This window comes from Colletes latitarsis, chromosome 7 (genome assembly GCF_051014445.1).
Source record: "Colletes latitarsis isolate SP2378_abdomen chromosome 7, iyColLati1, whole genome shotgun sequence".
Lineage (NCBI taxonomy): Eukaryota > Metazoa > Arthropoda > Insecta > Hymenoptera > Colletidae > Colletes > Colletes latitarsis.
The window spans coordinates 17,639,077-17,652,690 of NC_135140.1; the positions used below are offsets into that span (position 1 = coordinate 17,639,077).

Consider the following 13,614-nt stretch of genomic DNA (forward strand, 5'->3'; position numbering starts at 1 on the left):
TGAAAACAATGTATATATATTTTGGTTGATTTATTAGAATCATTGTATGTACAGGTCGAATATTGTTTGGAATTAAGATTGTCTTTGGTCTGTGTGGTACTCGTTCAAGCACATTCATAGAATCGTTCCTTTGGTCTAGGAACTAAAAGAAAAAAGTTATATTTCTATTCGAAACGATTGTTTGATGTAAATTACATATAATAACAATTATATGTAAGTTTTGTTAAGCGTAGAATGGTAGCGTGGTTACGATTAATACAGTGACTGTAAATCGTGGGACAAGATGGTGAGATGCGTTGAAAATTACCGAGATGGAAACATTGATTCTAAAATGGCGCTACATTAAACTGCAACATAGATAATAGTACACAGTAATGCACGATTAACTTTCCTCAGATTTGGAACCCAAATGCATTGATATCGTTTATAAGGTAGGATGAAAAATATGGAAATTAAAACATTTTCTTCTTAATCTTCTTACGGCATCTCTTTGTACTTCGTGTGTCTTGCTTCCTTTCGTTTCATCGATTCTCTTTCCTTTTCTGTCGAGTTAGATTTCGTTGAGCTTGAGGTACCGAATGGAAGGGATTGAGAGGGGATGAATCGTTAACTCTGCATTACTGTAGTAATAGCAATCCTTTTCTGCGAATGTCTCGGAAACTGAAGCTGAGGCGCTGGAAACATGCACCGGAAAAAGTTACTTGGAATAGTGATTTCTGGCAACATATATCAAGGTCATCGAAATCGTAGAGTGAAATAGGGCCACGCGTTCATTTAATCGTTTCCCATCGTTTCTGCGCGGGTCCCACGCGTTCGAATACACCCTGTATAACAGAGTAAACGATATTCCATTATCTTTTCATAAAAGAAAAATTTACACAGAGAAGTTGACTGGCATCAAAAGAGTGAATTTCGTCTGATCGACCGGCAAATCGTCCGACGCGCACGGACTGATGCTGTCCAACAGAGTCTGTATTGCGTTTTGATTCGTAGGATGCTTTCTCTTGGTGTGCTCCCTTCTGTGCTTCAGCTCTTTGAACGTTTTACCGCATTGTTCGCACACGTAGGGCCTCGCCGCTTCGTGGGACCGCACGTGCCCCTCGTAGTGGCTCTTCCGAACGAATTTCTTTCCGCATTGGTTGCAATCGAATTGGAAACGTCCCTCGTGTGCCGCCACGTGTGAACTCAAGGTCCATTTGGTTTTGAAGGTTTTCGAGCAGTAGTCGCATCTGATCTTGGACGCTGCGTTCGCTTTTTCCGGTTGCGCGGTTCGTCGTGGATTCTTATTCAAAAGCAACATCTCTTCTAAAAGGAAATCGTCCTCTTTGTCGGGTTGGTCCTTTTGCGATTCGCCTTTTCCAAGAGCCGACTGACCCTCCAACGTGTGAGCCGTGTGCTGTCTCATGTGCATCTGCAATTCCTCACCATCTCTGGAGCACGTCCCGCAAACGGCGCATACGTTTTTGCCCGCCACCTAACGAGTACCAAACGTACCTGCGTTAGAATCGAATTAAACATCGGCTAATTATTTACCGTGTTAACAAAATGATGTAAATAAAAGATGAAGAAATAACTGCTGTACATAGTGAAAATTTGAACGCAAACTTATTCGTTGCATAAAACTGAAGTTATCGGCTTAATATTTATTTTGTATTCAACGCTGAATCTATGGTATTTAAACAGAGTTTATTAACACGGTAAATAATTGCCAAAGAACGAAATGTACTAATCGGTCTAGAATTGGGATGGACTCCAGCTCCTTTCTAAACGAAGATAGAGAAAGTTGGCAAGGGGAAATGTTTCTGCATTCTTACAGGTGCATCGGTACAGTTTTTTGAAAAAATATACTCTCGTAAGAAAGTAGACGGCGACGAATCGTGAAACAATTTCCCTCTAACAGTTGTCTCGATTTTCGCTTAGAAAGTATTAGGCCATCCTGAAAGTTTCCGCGGTTTTTGCGCCATCCAAGTTCGATACAACAAGATTTCTATTATAAGTAATGCGTACTCGACGGAGCTGAATCAACATGTACCTTCCCGTGGGAATTCATATGGGCCATCAGCTTGGTCTCGCTGGTGTACTTCTTGGTACAATGGAGGCAACAGTAAAACTTGGCCAAAGCTTCTCGCGGATCGTCGGTCCACGTGGCGTGTTGCCTGTCGGTCGGTCGATTTGCTATGTTCCTGATGGTCTCGTTCCCGACGAGCTGCTGTTTAATCGCGGTTGCCGTGTTCTCGTAATCGGACAACTTTTCCTTTCTCATCTCGTGACGGGCTATGTGTCGCTTGAGATCGTGCGCCCTGGAAAAGGCACGACCGTACCGCGTGCAACCCGGATACGGGCAACCCTTTGTCTTGTCGTTCCTCGGTCGTGACGCGGACGATTGCTTGGTGTCCTTGTTGCAATCCTTGCATGGCTTCTCGATCTTCTGGTTGGTGACGGTCGCCAGCTGTGCCGACAACGGGATCACGATCGAGATCGTCTCGTTGGTGCTTGGGTTAACGATGGGTCCGACGTGAATCGCCGGAGGTGTCGCCAGGGAGATGCCATTCTCGTTGTTTCTACTCATCACTACCTTTTGCGCGATCCAATAGATCTTTCTGCCCTGAAGACAAACGGAATCAAACATTTCAATAGCAGTTCTTTGACGATGGAGGTTATTGCTCGGTGGATTTTCATTCTGTCGGTTCACTAGGTATATTAGGAGGAATTTTTCAAATCGAAGAGAAGCGTGAAAATGATCCATATGTATGAAAAGAAAGTTAAAGTCTGGGTTTGGTGCACTGGGTTTAATTGATCCACCAGATTTACTAGTTTAATTTTTTGGAACATCGTATTTTAAGATTGAAGGGGGATATATTAAAGCGACAAGGTGGTTGTATCAATATAGACAATAAAACTTATTAAAAAAAAGAAACATTTAGGGTAGTCTCTCGAGAGAAAGTTATGAAACCAGCTTGGCAGTCTATATGCGAAGATGCCAACAGGCGCTGGACCACCCTATAGCTCTGCATCGCAGATCTGACTTCGTAAACGCTATCTACGTACGTGCAACCGATCGAAATATTATTGCATCGGGTGCACAATATAATCAGCCATCTTGAATCGAAACGTCCCTCTCGAAGAAAGACCGTATCTTCTAAAAAGTCAAATGTCTCGAGAGTTTAATCCGCGTCGAACAACTACTTCTCTAAATGCGAAAAGGCTTCTCTACTTACGACAACGTTGCTTCGCACGTTCGATCGTCCACGGCCCTTTTGTCTGGAACGTCAGATGGCCCGATGAATCATCGTACCACGGTGATCGTTACCGACGAGAGAACAGGATCAACCCTCCGCCTCCGATTCGTCCATGGGTCCCGAGGTAGTCGGCACAGTGACGTTTCTCTTATAATTCGCGGTCAGTGTCACGTACGTGCATCTCTCGTAAGGGTCGTGGCCCCTCCTTTCCCCGAGACAGTCGCGACTTTCTCGAACGGTTCAATTCTAAACCGACAACCCCCCCACCTTCGTGCAAAAACGAACAACAATATTTCCAACGATCGAAACACGCTCGTCTCGCTGGCGTCCCGGCACGATACGTCGTCGTCGTCGTTTCTCCCTTTCTCTTTGTACGTGTCTGGCTCTCTTTCTAAAATGCTGAAGCGCCCAGGCCACGCTTCTCTGCCCGAACACCTTGTCGTACGCCGTTTGATCCGTCTCTGTCACTCTTTTCTAAACGCGCGGCTGGTCGCCTCTGCGTCGACGATGATCCTCGAGCTGGCCGAAACGGTCGACTCGCCTCGCTTTCCTCGCCGCGATGAAAGTGTGCTACTGATCAGGAACGCGCACTCTCCCCGTTTGCACGGTTATGGGAGACGCGGTATGCTCGTTTCACGGACGTATCTTCGGCCCAGCTCGCGCATGTCAACATCGTCCGCTCGACCGTACCGTTCTAACCAATTCTCTACGCGTTAGAACAGCGCAGACCGTGACGCGCTATGGTCGTTGGTAAAGGTTAGGATCGCCGAAACCCGGCCGCGTCCGAACTAGGGATGTGACATCCTGAATTATTTGTTTGTCCAGTATACGAATGCTATTAGCGGCTCAAATGTTCATCGAATAAGATTCGATGTTATTATAAAATATATTAAATGATGCACGTGGTCACTCGAATCTAAAACAGAAAAAAGCAAGGATTAGACGAGCAGTTGATACAAGGGAAATGTCTTAGTATGTAGTTGGAATGTTCATTGAAGCTATAATACTGTTTTATTGCATTTAATTTTCTTAATGACTATGTTATTCGAGGAAGCAAATTGAAAAAAAAGGAGCTTACGCGTGCGATTGAGTATGTCTATGTCTGTCCATTACTCGTTATTTCTACTTGAGATAGTATTACGAATCATTGATCGCGGTATGATGTTATTTATTTCGATTAATTCTAACTAGTTAGGAGATGGTAAACGTTAATGGAAGATAAATAATACCATACTACGATCAGTGTTCAAGAACACAAACACAAGTAGAAATAGCGAGCAATGGACAGACACGTTGGCTAACAAGCGTTTCCCTACACGATTATACTTTAAAACTACAATAGGTATACAAAAATAATCAATATTAGAAATTTAACAATTCTCTATGCTTTTTAAGATAATACTATAAAAAGCATAAAGATTTTTTTTGTAAAAAAATTCTTAAACAGCCACTGATTGCGGACACAATGAGCTAAAAAATAGTTGTATTTTCGATTCTTGCCTCTCCCCTCCCTCTGTGCCTTTGTATGGAATAATACGAAATCGCGAATGATGTGTCAAGGAAAATTAATCCTTAATATTAAACGACACACCTTTCTGACGTCCCCTGAGATTACTGTGCTTAATCAGCTAATGGCGCGGAGGTAAATAATTAATGTGAAAAGAACAATTCCTGGGCAAAATGACATTACGTTATAACGGGGAAAAAATAGACAAAATGCGTTAAAAACGGGCCGGCGCGGACCGTGTACAATACGGAAATTTCATTTTGTACGATACGCGATTTAATCAGTTCCCATAAACGCCTACTAAACATTGGATGAACACGGACACGTGCAACGACAGCACCAGCTGTACGATAACGGTATACATTAGGTATCTACTGTAATTTGTAGGTATTAATCAACGCAAGCATGACATATGTAACAGGTTAACACGTTGCCTGCCGTGGTGGTCACCGGTGACCGGTATATCTCAAACTAACAACGCGTTGCAAAATTGTAAATAATTCTATTGCCGTTAGAAATGCTGTAAAACAGGTACGCCATTGAATCTTGGAATATTTCTATATCGTTTGATTTAGCCCAAGTGCCACCGTTGTTGCATAGTCTGCAAAACTTGTCGATCATTGTCGCTGATGGACAAGTTTCTTTCATGCAGTTTCTCGCGTGCAAGACCTAGACTCTGATCTATTCGTGGACATCTCGATTTATCGCAAAATTATTTACGCTGTTTATTTTAAGAGACAAACTCACGTTATCGGATCGTTAATTTTATGCAAACCTCTGTCTTATATCAAACTTACGAACCTGATCGGTATTTGCAAATTAAGGACACGACAAATCGTTTTAGAAAAGCGAAACGATCGCTCTCGTGTGTTGCACTAACTCAACAGTAATCTGACTTTCACAGTTACGGCTGACATCGCAGAAAACGTTACGTTTCGAATAATTACAACCGCGCTAACGTGAAATTATCCGATAGACGCGCGCGAGCAATAATCACCGGACACAGAATTTCAACAACGACGCGGAATTCGAGAAAAACCGTCGGTGTACATGCGCGACACGCTTTCCCTCTCGAAAAAAAATAAAACAAGAAATGTCGTCTCGATGTGTTAATGCTCACTAGTATTATCCTTTAACGGTTCAATCATAGACTGGTTTAATTCGCACGCGTTTTATTTATCATTCTGAAAGTTCTAATTGATCAATTTGTGATCAGATAACAAACGTGTTTTCATTCGATTCTGGACAATGTGTGAGTTCCTTTTTCAAGTTGACCTAAAATCCACTCTAAGGACTTCAGGTGGGCAGAAGCAGAACAAAACTCTAAGCTATTTTATTTAACACCCCGTTTCTTAGTTCCATTAAGAATCTACAAAAATTAATTTCCAAAGTAATATATTTAAAAAAATTAAATGTAGATAGGACTCACGAATTTCGACGACAACTACAAATGGTAGATTAAACAATTTCCAATCGTCTAAGAGCAAAATGTTAACCGCGTAATTTCATGGATTTTCGTTTATTTTCGTATTATTTTCAGCTGGAAGAAATAATGTGAAAAATCATACAAGAAAGTCTTACGTGGTTTCTTTACAAAACACTCCTAAAAAAGATTAAAAAATTCGTGACACGAGAAAACACCCTATGTATCGCACGTCACTGACATCCTCATGTAGGAGTGAAATTGATCGTTTATGATTCTCGACGGAAATCTGTCTCTTGCGAGAACGATTAAAGCTTGATATGCACAGTAATCAGCGTAAGATCTAGTTTTCATCAACGACCAAAAAAATCGTTCATACTCTAGTACCTCGCTGGCACTCGCGAGAAACTAAGCGACTCGTAACACATTATATAGTATAGTTTGTTAGAAATAGGACATTTTACGATCTTCACTATTTTAAATAATAGGGGAAAATACTAAGGTACTAACGTGTACTAATATCTCGACAAGTACCAGTTTTTGGACCCGTATTATCTTATAGGATCGTGAATTTTAGCGTTAGTTTCCCGGATTGATTTGAAAATAAAATGGTTACCTCGTGAAAATTTTCCGAATTACGGGTTGACGGTCAACGCGTTAAAACGTTCGCCAACGGAATGTATCGAAACAGCATCTTTCTTTAACGATTCTTTCACGCCAAGCAACAAGTCAAATAGTTGGGTTAATGTACCGTGAATCGTAATATACATAGCCGGTACGGACGTTTCTAATTGGCATGAAAGACGCGCGTGGATGGAGTACGGGGCGCATCGAGAGTCAGCGTGAACTTTCGTTAGTGAGAGCGATATGCGTCCGTTAAGAGCTGCCAGTTTCCATTCGTTCGCCGCGATCGTAAGTGTGTACCCCTTCTTTCGATGGCATTCGTGAACGATCACTTTCTTCTAGGTTACCTCCAAGGATTTACTCGTTCCGCGAGTCGACGATCCAGCGCGAGGATCGCTCGTGCTATCGATCGTCGCCCCGTTCGTCGTAATCTCGTACGATTATTATGAGTGTCCGTTTAATCGCGGAGACTAACGAAACTAGAACCGTAAAGCGACCTCTGAGATCGGTAAATTGACTTTGCTCGCTGAATTACCTCTATGTAATCCGTCCCTGAAAATAAAAAGTAAATATGATTAGTGAGAAACAGTGAAGTGAACGAACCAATCGGGGTACATGGTGCACTCTGCTCTAAGGAGATGAATCTTCGCGGTGGACTAGCGATACTTCTTTTCATTCTTGCGGAGATCGACTGCGCGACACTGAAGCACGTGCGAGAGAATCATTTGAGTAAGTAGATCGATCGGTTTATAGGATTTTTTCCGAATTGATGTTAACCCTTTGGCTGAAAACGGCGTATAACGTCCGGCCATAAATGTCCAAGCAAATACCTCGTAAATGGTTGACCGGAAATAGGATTTTCACACCGGAAGCCGCGTATTGACGAGTCTTTCAATGAAGATTATACAACATTTATGAAATTAATAGTGACTTGTGTCAGTACTGAAAATGATTACTAATAATCTCAACATAAATATGAATTTCCGCCAAGTAATTCACTTCAGTTTTTGCAACCCTTGACTGATTTGATTCTCGTTAGGGAGAAATTGGAAGAAATTATGCTTACATTCGTTTCGTTAACTTACGAATAATTTTGTAATAATAAGTTAGGAATTTCACAAATAGGAAATTGTCGGAGAACTCTAATTACGACCAAGGCAGGATCTACTAGACGAAGCTTTAGCGACGAGTATCGAGCAACGGATCGAAGAACAAAACGAAAAAAAAAAGGATTTGGAGACACGTTTTTATGTTTTCAAAGAAATGTTTTTCCTTTTTGAGAACAGCACAATTAGGTGAGAACCTTGAGTTTTTAAATAACAGAATGCGGATGTCCAGCAGCATCACACAGGCAACCGCGTGGGATTTTGGCGGAAGGAAGCGGGAGGAATTCTTCGTCGGTTGGAAGGAAGACTGTTACATTGACGACTGGACGAATTTTCAACGGTAAACCGAGCAAACGAGGTTCCTGGCCATGGCAGGTCTCACTTCAATTGTTGCATCCAAAACTGGGGTTCATCGGCCATTGGTGCGGCGGTGTTCTCATTGAGCCTACTTGGGTCGTTACTGCCGCCCATTGCATTCATAAGTGAGTTGAATTTCTCGTCCATGCAACTGGGAAAAGCTACAGTGGCGAACAAAATTGAACCAGCAATACTTTCTTAGAATATTATAAAAATATTGGACTTGGTAGACTCATTGTTTTAACTCATAAAAATGGAGGGTTGAAAATAAAAGTCTATGTTTAGCTTTTCGAATTCTGAAGCTACGATACTTGTTTACAGTGACCTTTTCAATTTGCCAATTGGTGCATTATGGACGGCAGTTGTAGGAGAATGGGAATTGGACTCCGGTGGGCGTGGCTCGGCTAGGCTACCAGTTGAACGAGTCGTCATTCACGAGAGATTCAATAATTACGTACACGACATTGGTACGCGCATATTCTTTAATTGCAAGGTCCTTAAACCCTTATAAAATCAAAATATTTCCGATTCTAATCAACGAACAGGAAGCCTTGCGGTCATTGTAGTCTAAACTAAAATGTGTACACAGCTCTGATGAAGTTGGCCAGGCCAGCCCCTTTGTCGAAGGTAGTGCGAACGATATGTCTTCCGGAACCAGGGGAAGAACTAGCGAGTGGTCTGTGCATCGCTTCCGGCTGGGGTCGTTACGGTCCCACTCAATCACTTTCTACCGCGTTGTTGGAAGCAACTGTGCCATTGCTCGATTTAGAAAAATGCACGCAAGCGTATGGAAAATCGGTACCGATCCGAAGCGGCCATCTTTGCGCGGGTCACACCGATGGCTCTTCCGGAAGTTGCGTCGTAAGTACCACTCGCAATTTCGTTATTGTTATCGATAACATCTTGGGCAATTTTTATTGCAAGATTAAAGTTTTTCGATACAAAGATTCGACAATTAATATCGAACATCGAATTTTAAATCAGACTCGTCGTTGTGAAACTTGGCACAAAGAACTTACGACGAGTCAGACTCGTCATCGTACGGCAGGGGGTTAATCGCGATTCGAAAGAACCGGTCTCCGTGCACAATTACATAAGATATTAGCATACGACGATCGTCGCGTACGAATCCACTCAACGAGATTAGAGCTTTTCTGGGATAACTGGTGCTAACCTTCACCGACAAGGCCATCGTGATGGAACGATAGATCGTTTTGCCAAGATTGCCGCGGCGAGATTAGCATCGGAATCTTTCGATGCTTTCTCACGAAACTTTCTAATTTTGCATATACTTGCGTGTAATTGCACATCTTGCTACGCTTGTTCGCGTAGCAATTTGGTCATCGTTCGAGTTGTCCTGATTCAGTCGTCGATGGAAACGAAAATATCGACGATTTCTTTTCGCTCAACTTTCAAATTCACGATTGACAAACAGTGTTCTATTCGGGGTTCTATTCACTCCCACGTACTTAATTAAAAGAGTAAAGAAATGGGAATTCCCCCTTAACAGATTATACTCGACTATTAAAATTAATGTTATGGGTTATACGATTATCCTAATTTCGTTAGGGTGATTCCGGAGGACCGTTACAGTGTCGGCGCGCGGATGGTGTTTGGCTGTTGGCGGGGGTGACTTCGTTTGGATCGGGATGCGCCAGACCTGGATATCCCGACGTCTACACCAAGATACAACATTACGTTGGATGGATAAGAAACATTATGAACAATGACGAGGACGCGCAGTATTTATAGTTTTGACTCTCGGTTCGCGTGTATCTCCGAGTGTAGATATTATTTCTGTAAATATTGTTGAAGTAGACAGTTGTAAATATACGTCTTTTAAGAATTTTATAAAGTTTAGTCTAGTGAACTTTTATTACCAGCGAATGGATAACGATTCCAACTAAAATTCCAGCGACAAACTTAACGAAGATTACTAACTATAGATTAGAGTATTAAACAATATTTACATTCCCGCAAGTTGTTGGTTTTGAATGTTATTGATTTCAAATTTGAACGCGTATGGGAACAACAACGTTATGGAAAGCGCGAACCGCTCGTAACTTCGAAAGAAAAGCTATTCGCCGAGGACAGATTTCCTTCTATTGCCGGTGCAGAGAACAGATACAGACAACAGATGTTTTCTCAAATCGAAATAGGAAATATCTGCATTTATATGACTCGCGAGAGACCTAACTTGTTTCGCTGTTTTCTGTATCCATCGCGATGTTGCGTAACATTGCGATTGTGCGTACGACAAGCACAGTGATTGCATTTCCATCGGATGATATTAGAAATATCGATTCGCAGGGACATGTAGTTACACATAGTGGCAACCTGAAGAGGTAGAGTATACATATTACGCGCTGAAGTGCATCCATTAATTAGCTTAATACAAGGCACTTAGTACACAGAAGCCTGGCTACAGGTTGCTCTGATGGATCTTTCTTTGCAGATATATTTTAAAGAGAGAAATACCTGGAACAAATTATGAGTCTGGATGGACGTTTTAACCAGACCTCTGACAAGAACTTTCTCAGGTTCTACACAATTTGAATGCTGGCTTTTACATAATAGAGAGTGGTTCTAGTAATTCGATCATGTTATTTTAACATTACTTCTACCGAAAATGTCAAAAGACACCTTTTATAATTCGAATTTGAATCTATTTTCAAAGTGTAATCATTCTTTGTTGTAAAACCAGGATTACGATGTCTCCTTATATATCCCTTGATCTATCTACTCACCCTCTGGGCAATTATGGTCAGTTATTTAAAAAGGTAGCATCTTTAACCATCGAGTCTACCAACTAATTATCTCTTATGTCGCTAGTGACTTCAGTTTCGCTATAGCCAGTAATGCCATCCAGCGTTTCAATCGTGCAACAACTAGAAGTTTACCAAACAGGAGAAGAACATTTGATGTACCGTATTCTTTGCAAACGAAATGAATTAAAAACCCCCCATTTTTCATATAATTGTCGATCGTTGTACGATGTCGGTTAAACAGGTCAAATCACACATTTTCTTGACGCTGCCACAAAATTTATTATGACATTGGTTCAATCATTGAAAAGCTTTCACGAATATACGCAAAGATAATGTAATTTTAATGTCCTAGAAACTAATAAAGCTTTTATTTATATTCTTTATCATTGCTAAAACTAGGAGTGGGGATGAGAATTTCTTAGCGGAGACGGCGGGACGCGTTTGAATTGTTCGATCATTTATATATTTCAAAATAATCGAAGAATTTATATGACTTACTTGTTTGGACACCCATTTGCAATTTCCAAATATAACACAAACTGTATAAACACACAAAAATTATATTTAACGCTACGTACCACACGAACGTTGCACCTGGTCCGGCGTTTAACTTCCGACTAATCTGGAAACGCGTCGTACACGTGCTGCGCTACTGCGCATGCTACTCCGTTCTTCCACTTCCACTCTCATTCCCCCACTACGTCATTGATGGATTACTAGAGTATGTAGTGCGTGCTTCGCAGATCAAAGAAGTCTCCTGGGATAAGTGGACCTGCATTACATTCAAGGGATTTCTCGTCAATGGAGCACATATTACTTTCTCGTAATATTATGATTCGAACCAAAGACATTTGACAATTTAAATTTTTATTAGTGTCTTTATTCGTTTCATAAATAATAGTCAACAATAACAATTAATACTGTGTAAAATTATGTAACACAATGTCATCACCGTCTCAATATTCAACGTTCATGAATCAAACCCATAAACATTAGCACGTACTGGTATAACAATATAATGTCAACATAAATTTGCACTGTTGCGAATACAACTTCGTCTGGGTATATTTCTATTCTTCGTCCACCCATAATTGTTTGCACGTCAAAGTACAAATACTAGAACATATATATACATATATATAATAAAACTGATTTTTTTTATTTTTTAAATATACTTTTCGTACAGCAAAATATATTCTATTCGAAGTAAATAATATTGTATATTTACCATTGATAGTAATACCATTCCTATAACAGAAATAATTACGTGTAATACTTTTATGTGCGTAAACATCAAAAGTATCATCATTACGAAAATACTAACAATGGAAGCCAATCCGATGATCATCATTAATCCTGTTCTCATTGTTAAGTCAAACTATAGCATTGTTATAAATTACATCAAATTTGTTTTCCATTTTTTACGGATTACTTAGAAAAAACTTGTATGCAAATGTACCTTTGAAAATGTTGCCAGTAAGCCTATACCAAATGTAATTAGCGCCGTCATACCCAATGCCATTAAAATAATTTCGACCTCGTAAAATGCAGATGCAAAAGCAGCTAAATACGACATTGCCAATGTCTGCAACCAATATAACAATTGACACTCTTCACTGTCCCCAATTTATTGAATTAATTTTAATCTAATTTTTGTTCTTTTTCTAATAATCAAATTTTTCTGTTCCTGGTATAACATTTTTTAACCAAAGGACAAAATAATAAATAATTGTTACTGAATTTTTATCTAAGTTATATTTACCGACCAACGAGAAGCGCCTGGTTAATCAGAGACTGCATTTAATTAAATGTCTTACCAATTTGCATAGCCAGATGTAATTATATGGTGGTTTGCGTCTAGCACGTTTAGAGAAAGACACGACACAGTAGGAAACGGTGAAGCATATCCTAAAAAAATGATACGTAGTTATCGATTGTTGAAATATTCGTAAGCAGTGATAAAGTTTACGTACATGGCTATAATCCAAAAATACCAATGTATTATCATGAATTTTCTTGCAGCATCCCTAAAATGTGAACAATAAAATTTATCAAGCTGCTAAATCAAAATTAAATGATTGTAGTATTTCCAACACGTAACACTGACACAAAAAGAAAGAATGCTATGACACAGGCTGTGAACAATAACTGTAATGTTAATATAGAGAAGACTTTTCTAATAAAATTTCTTCTCACGACTTCTTGTTTAAAGTCTCCTACATAATCGGAATCATCGTCGTCTGGACCCATTACCCTTCTTTGTTGATGTTCTAGCCACGCTCTATGCAATTCCTCGTTTTCTCGTTCTCTCTGAGCCACCATATCAGCCGTGACAGTGACAGTATAAGGTCCCTAATGACGAAAAGCATTAATTTATTAATTAATATAAAAGTTGTGCTTTTTTTTTGCTCACTGTCTGAATCTGTTGTCCTTCAAACAGAGGTGGTAATTGCGGCGGGCCCGATATAAATCGCCGAATCTCTTGATCCCCTTGCATCGAGTGATTGATAATATATACTATCAAATATTTAAATAATCATGCACTGTATCTGGAGCACTGAATAAAATAAATATTACGTTTGTAATATCT

General features: G+C 40.3%; 3 protein-coding genes across 4 annotated transcripts; 1 reads left to right on the forward strand and 2 right to left on the reverse strand.

Annotated features, from left to right (window-relative positions):
* Window positions 1-13: 13 nt before the first annotated feature.
* LOC143343979 (uncharacterized) lies at window positions 14-11,747 on the reverse strand. Of its 2 annotated transcripts, none has more exons than XM_076769482.1 (5): window positions 11,523-11,747; window positions 6,786-7,345; window positions 3,219-4,155; window positions 2,033-2,605; window positions 14-1,474 (listed from the first exon to the last, which is right to left on the reverse strand). In XM_076769482.1, the coding sequence occupies exons 4-5, from the start codon at window positions 2,567-2,569 to the stop codon at window positions 875-877; spliced, it is 1,137 nt and encodes a 378-aa protein (XP_076625597.1). In that variant the 5' UTR covers window positions 2,570-2,605; window positions 3,219-4,155; window positions 6,786-7,345; window positions 11,523-11,747; the 3' UTR covers window positions 14-874. The 2 variants fall into 2 exon arrangements, with proteins under 2 accessions (XP_076625597.1, XP_076625598.1); XM_076769483.1 differs by having other exon boundaries at window positions 7,329-7,345; window positions 11,523-11,624.
* LOC143343418 (chymotrypsin-like elastase family member 2A) lies at window positions 7,432-10,038 on the forward strand. Its single transcript, XM_076768309.1, has 5 exons — window positions 7,432-7,522; window positions 8,135-8,381; window positions 8,578-8,723; window positions 8,846-9,117; window positions 9,826-10,038. The coding sequence occupies exons 1-5, from the start codon at window positions 7,432-7,434 to the stop codon at window positions 10,006-10,008; spliced, it is 939 nt and encodes a 312-aa protein (XP_076624424.1). The 3' UTR covers window positions 10,009-10,038.
* A 61-nt stretch (window positions 11,748-11,808) lies between the features above and the next one.
* LOC143343982 (protein lifeguard 3) lies at window positions 11,809-13,576 on the reverse strand. Its single transcript, XM_076769488.1, has 7 exons — window positions 13,438-13,576; window positions 13,132-13,376; window positions 12,998-13,051; window positions 12,842-12,932; window positions 12,484-12,609; window positions 12,253-12,402; window positions 11,809-12,140 (listed from the first exon to the last, which is right to left on the reverse strand). Exons 1-7 carry the CDS (start codon window positions 13,519-13,521, stop codon window positions 11,988-11,990), a joined length of 903 nt encoding a protein of 300 aa, XP_076625603.1. The 5' UTR covers window positions 13,522-13,576; the 3' UTR covers window positions 11,809-11,987.
* Window positions 13,577-13,614: the final 38 nt, after the last annotated feature.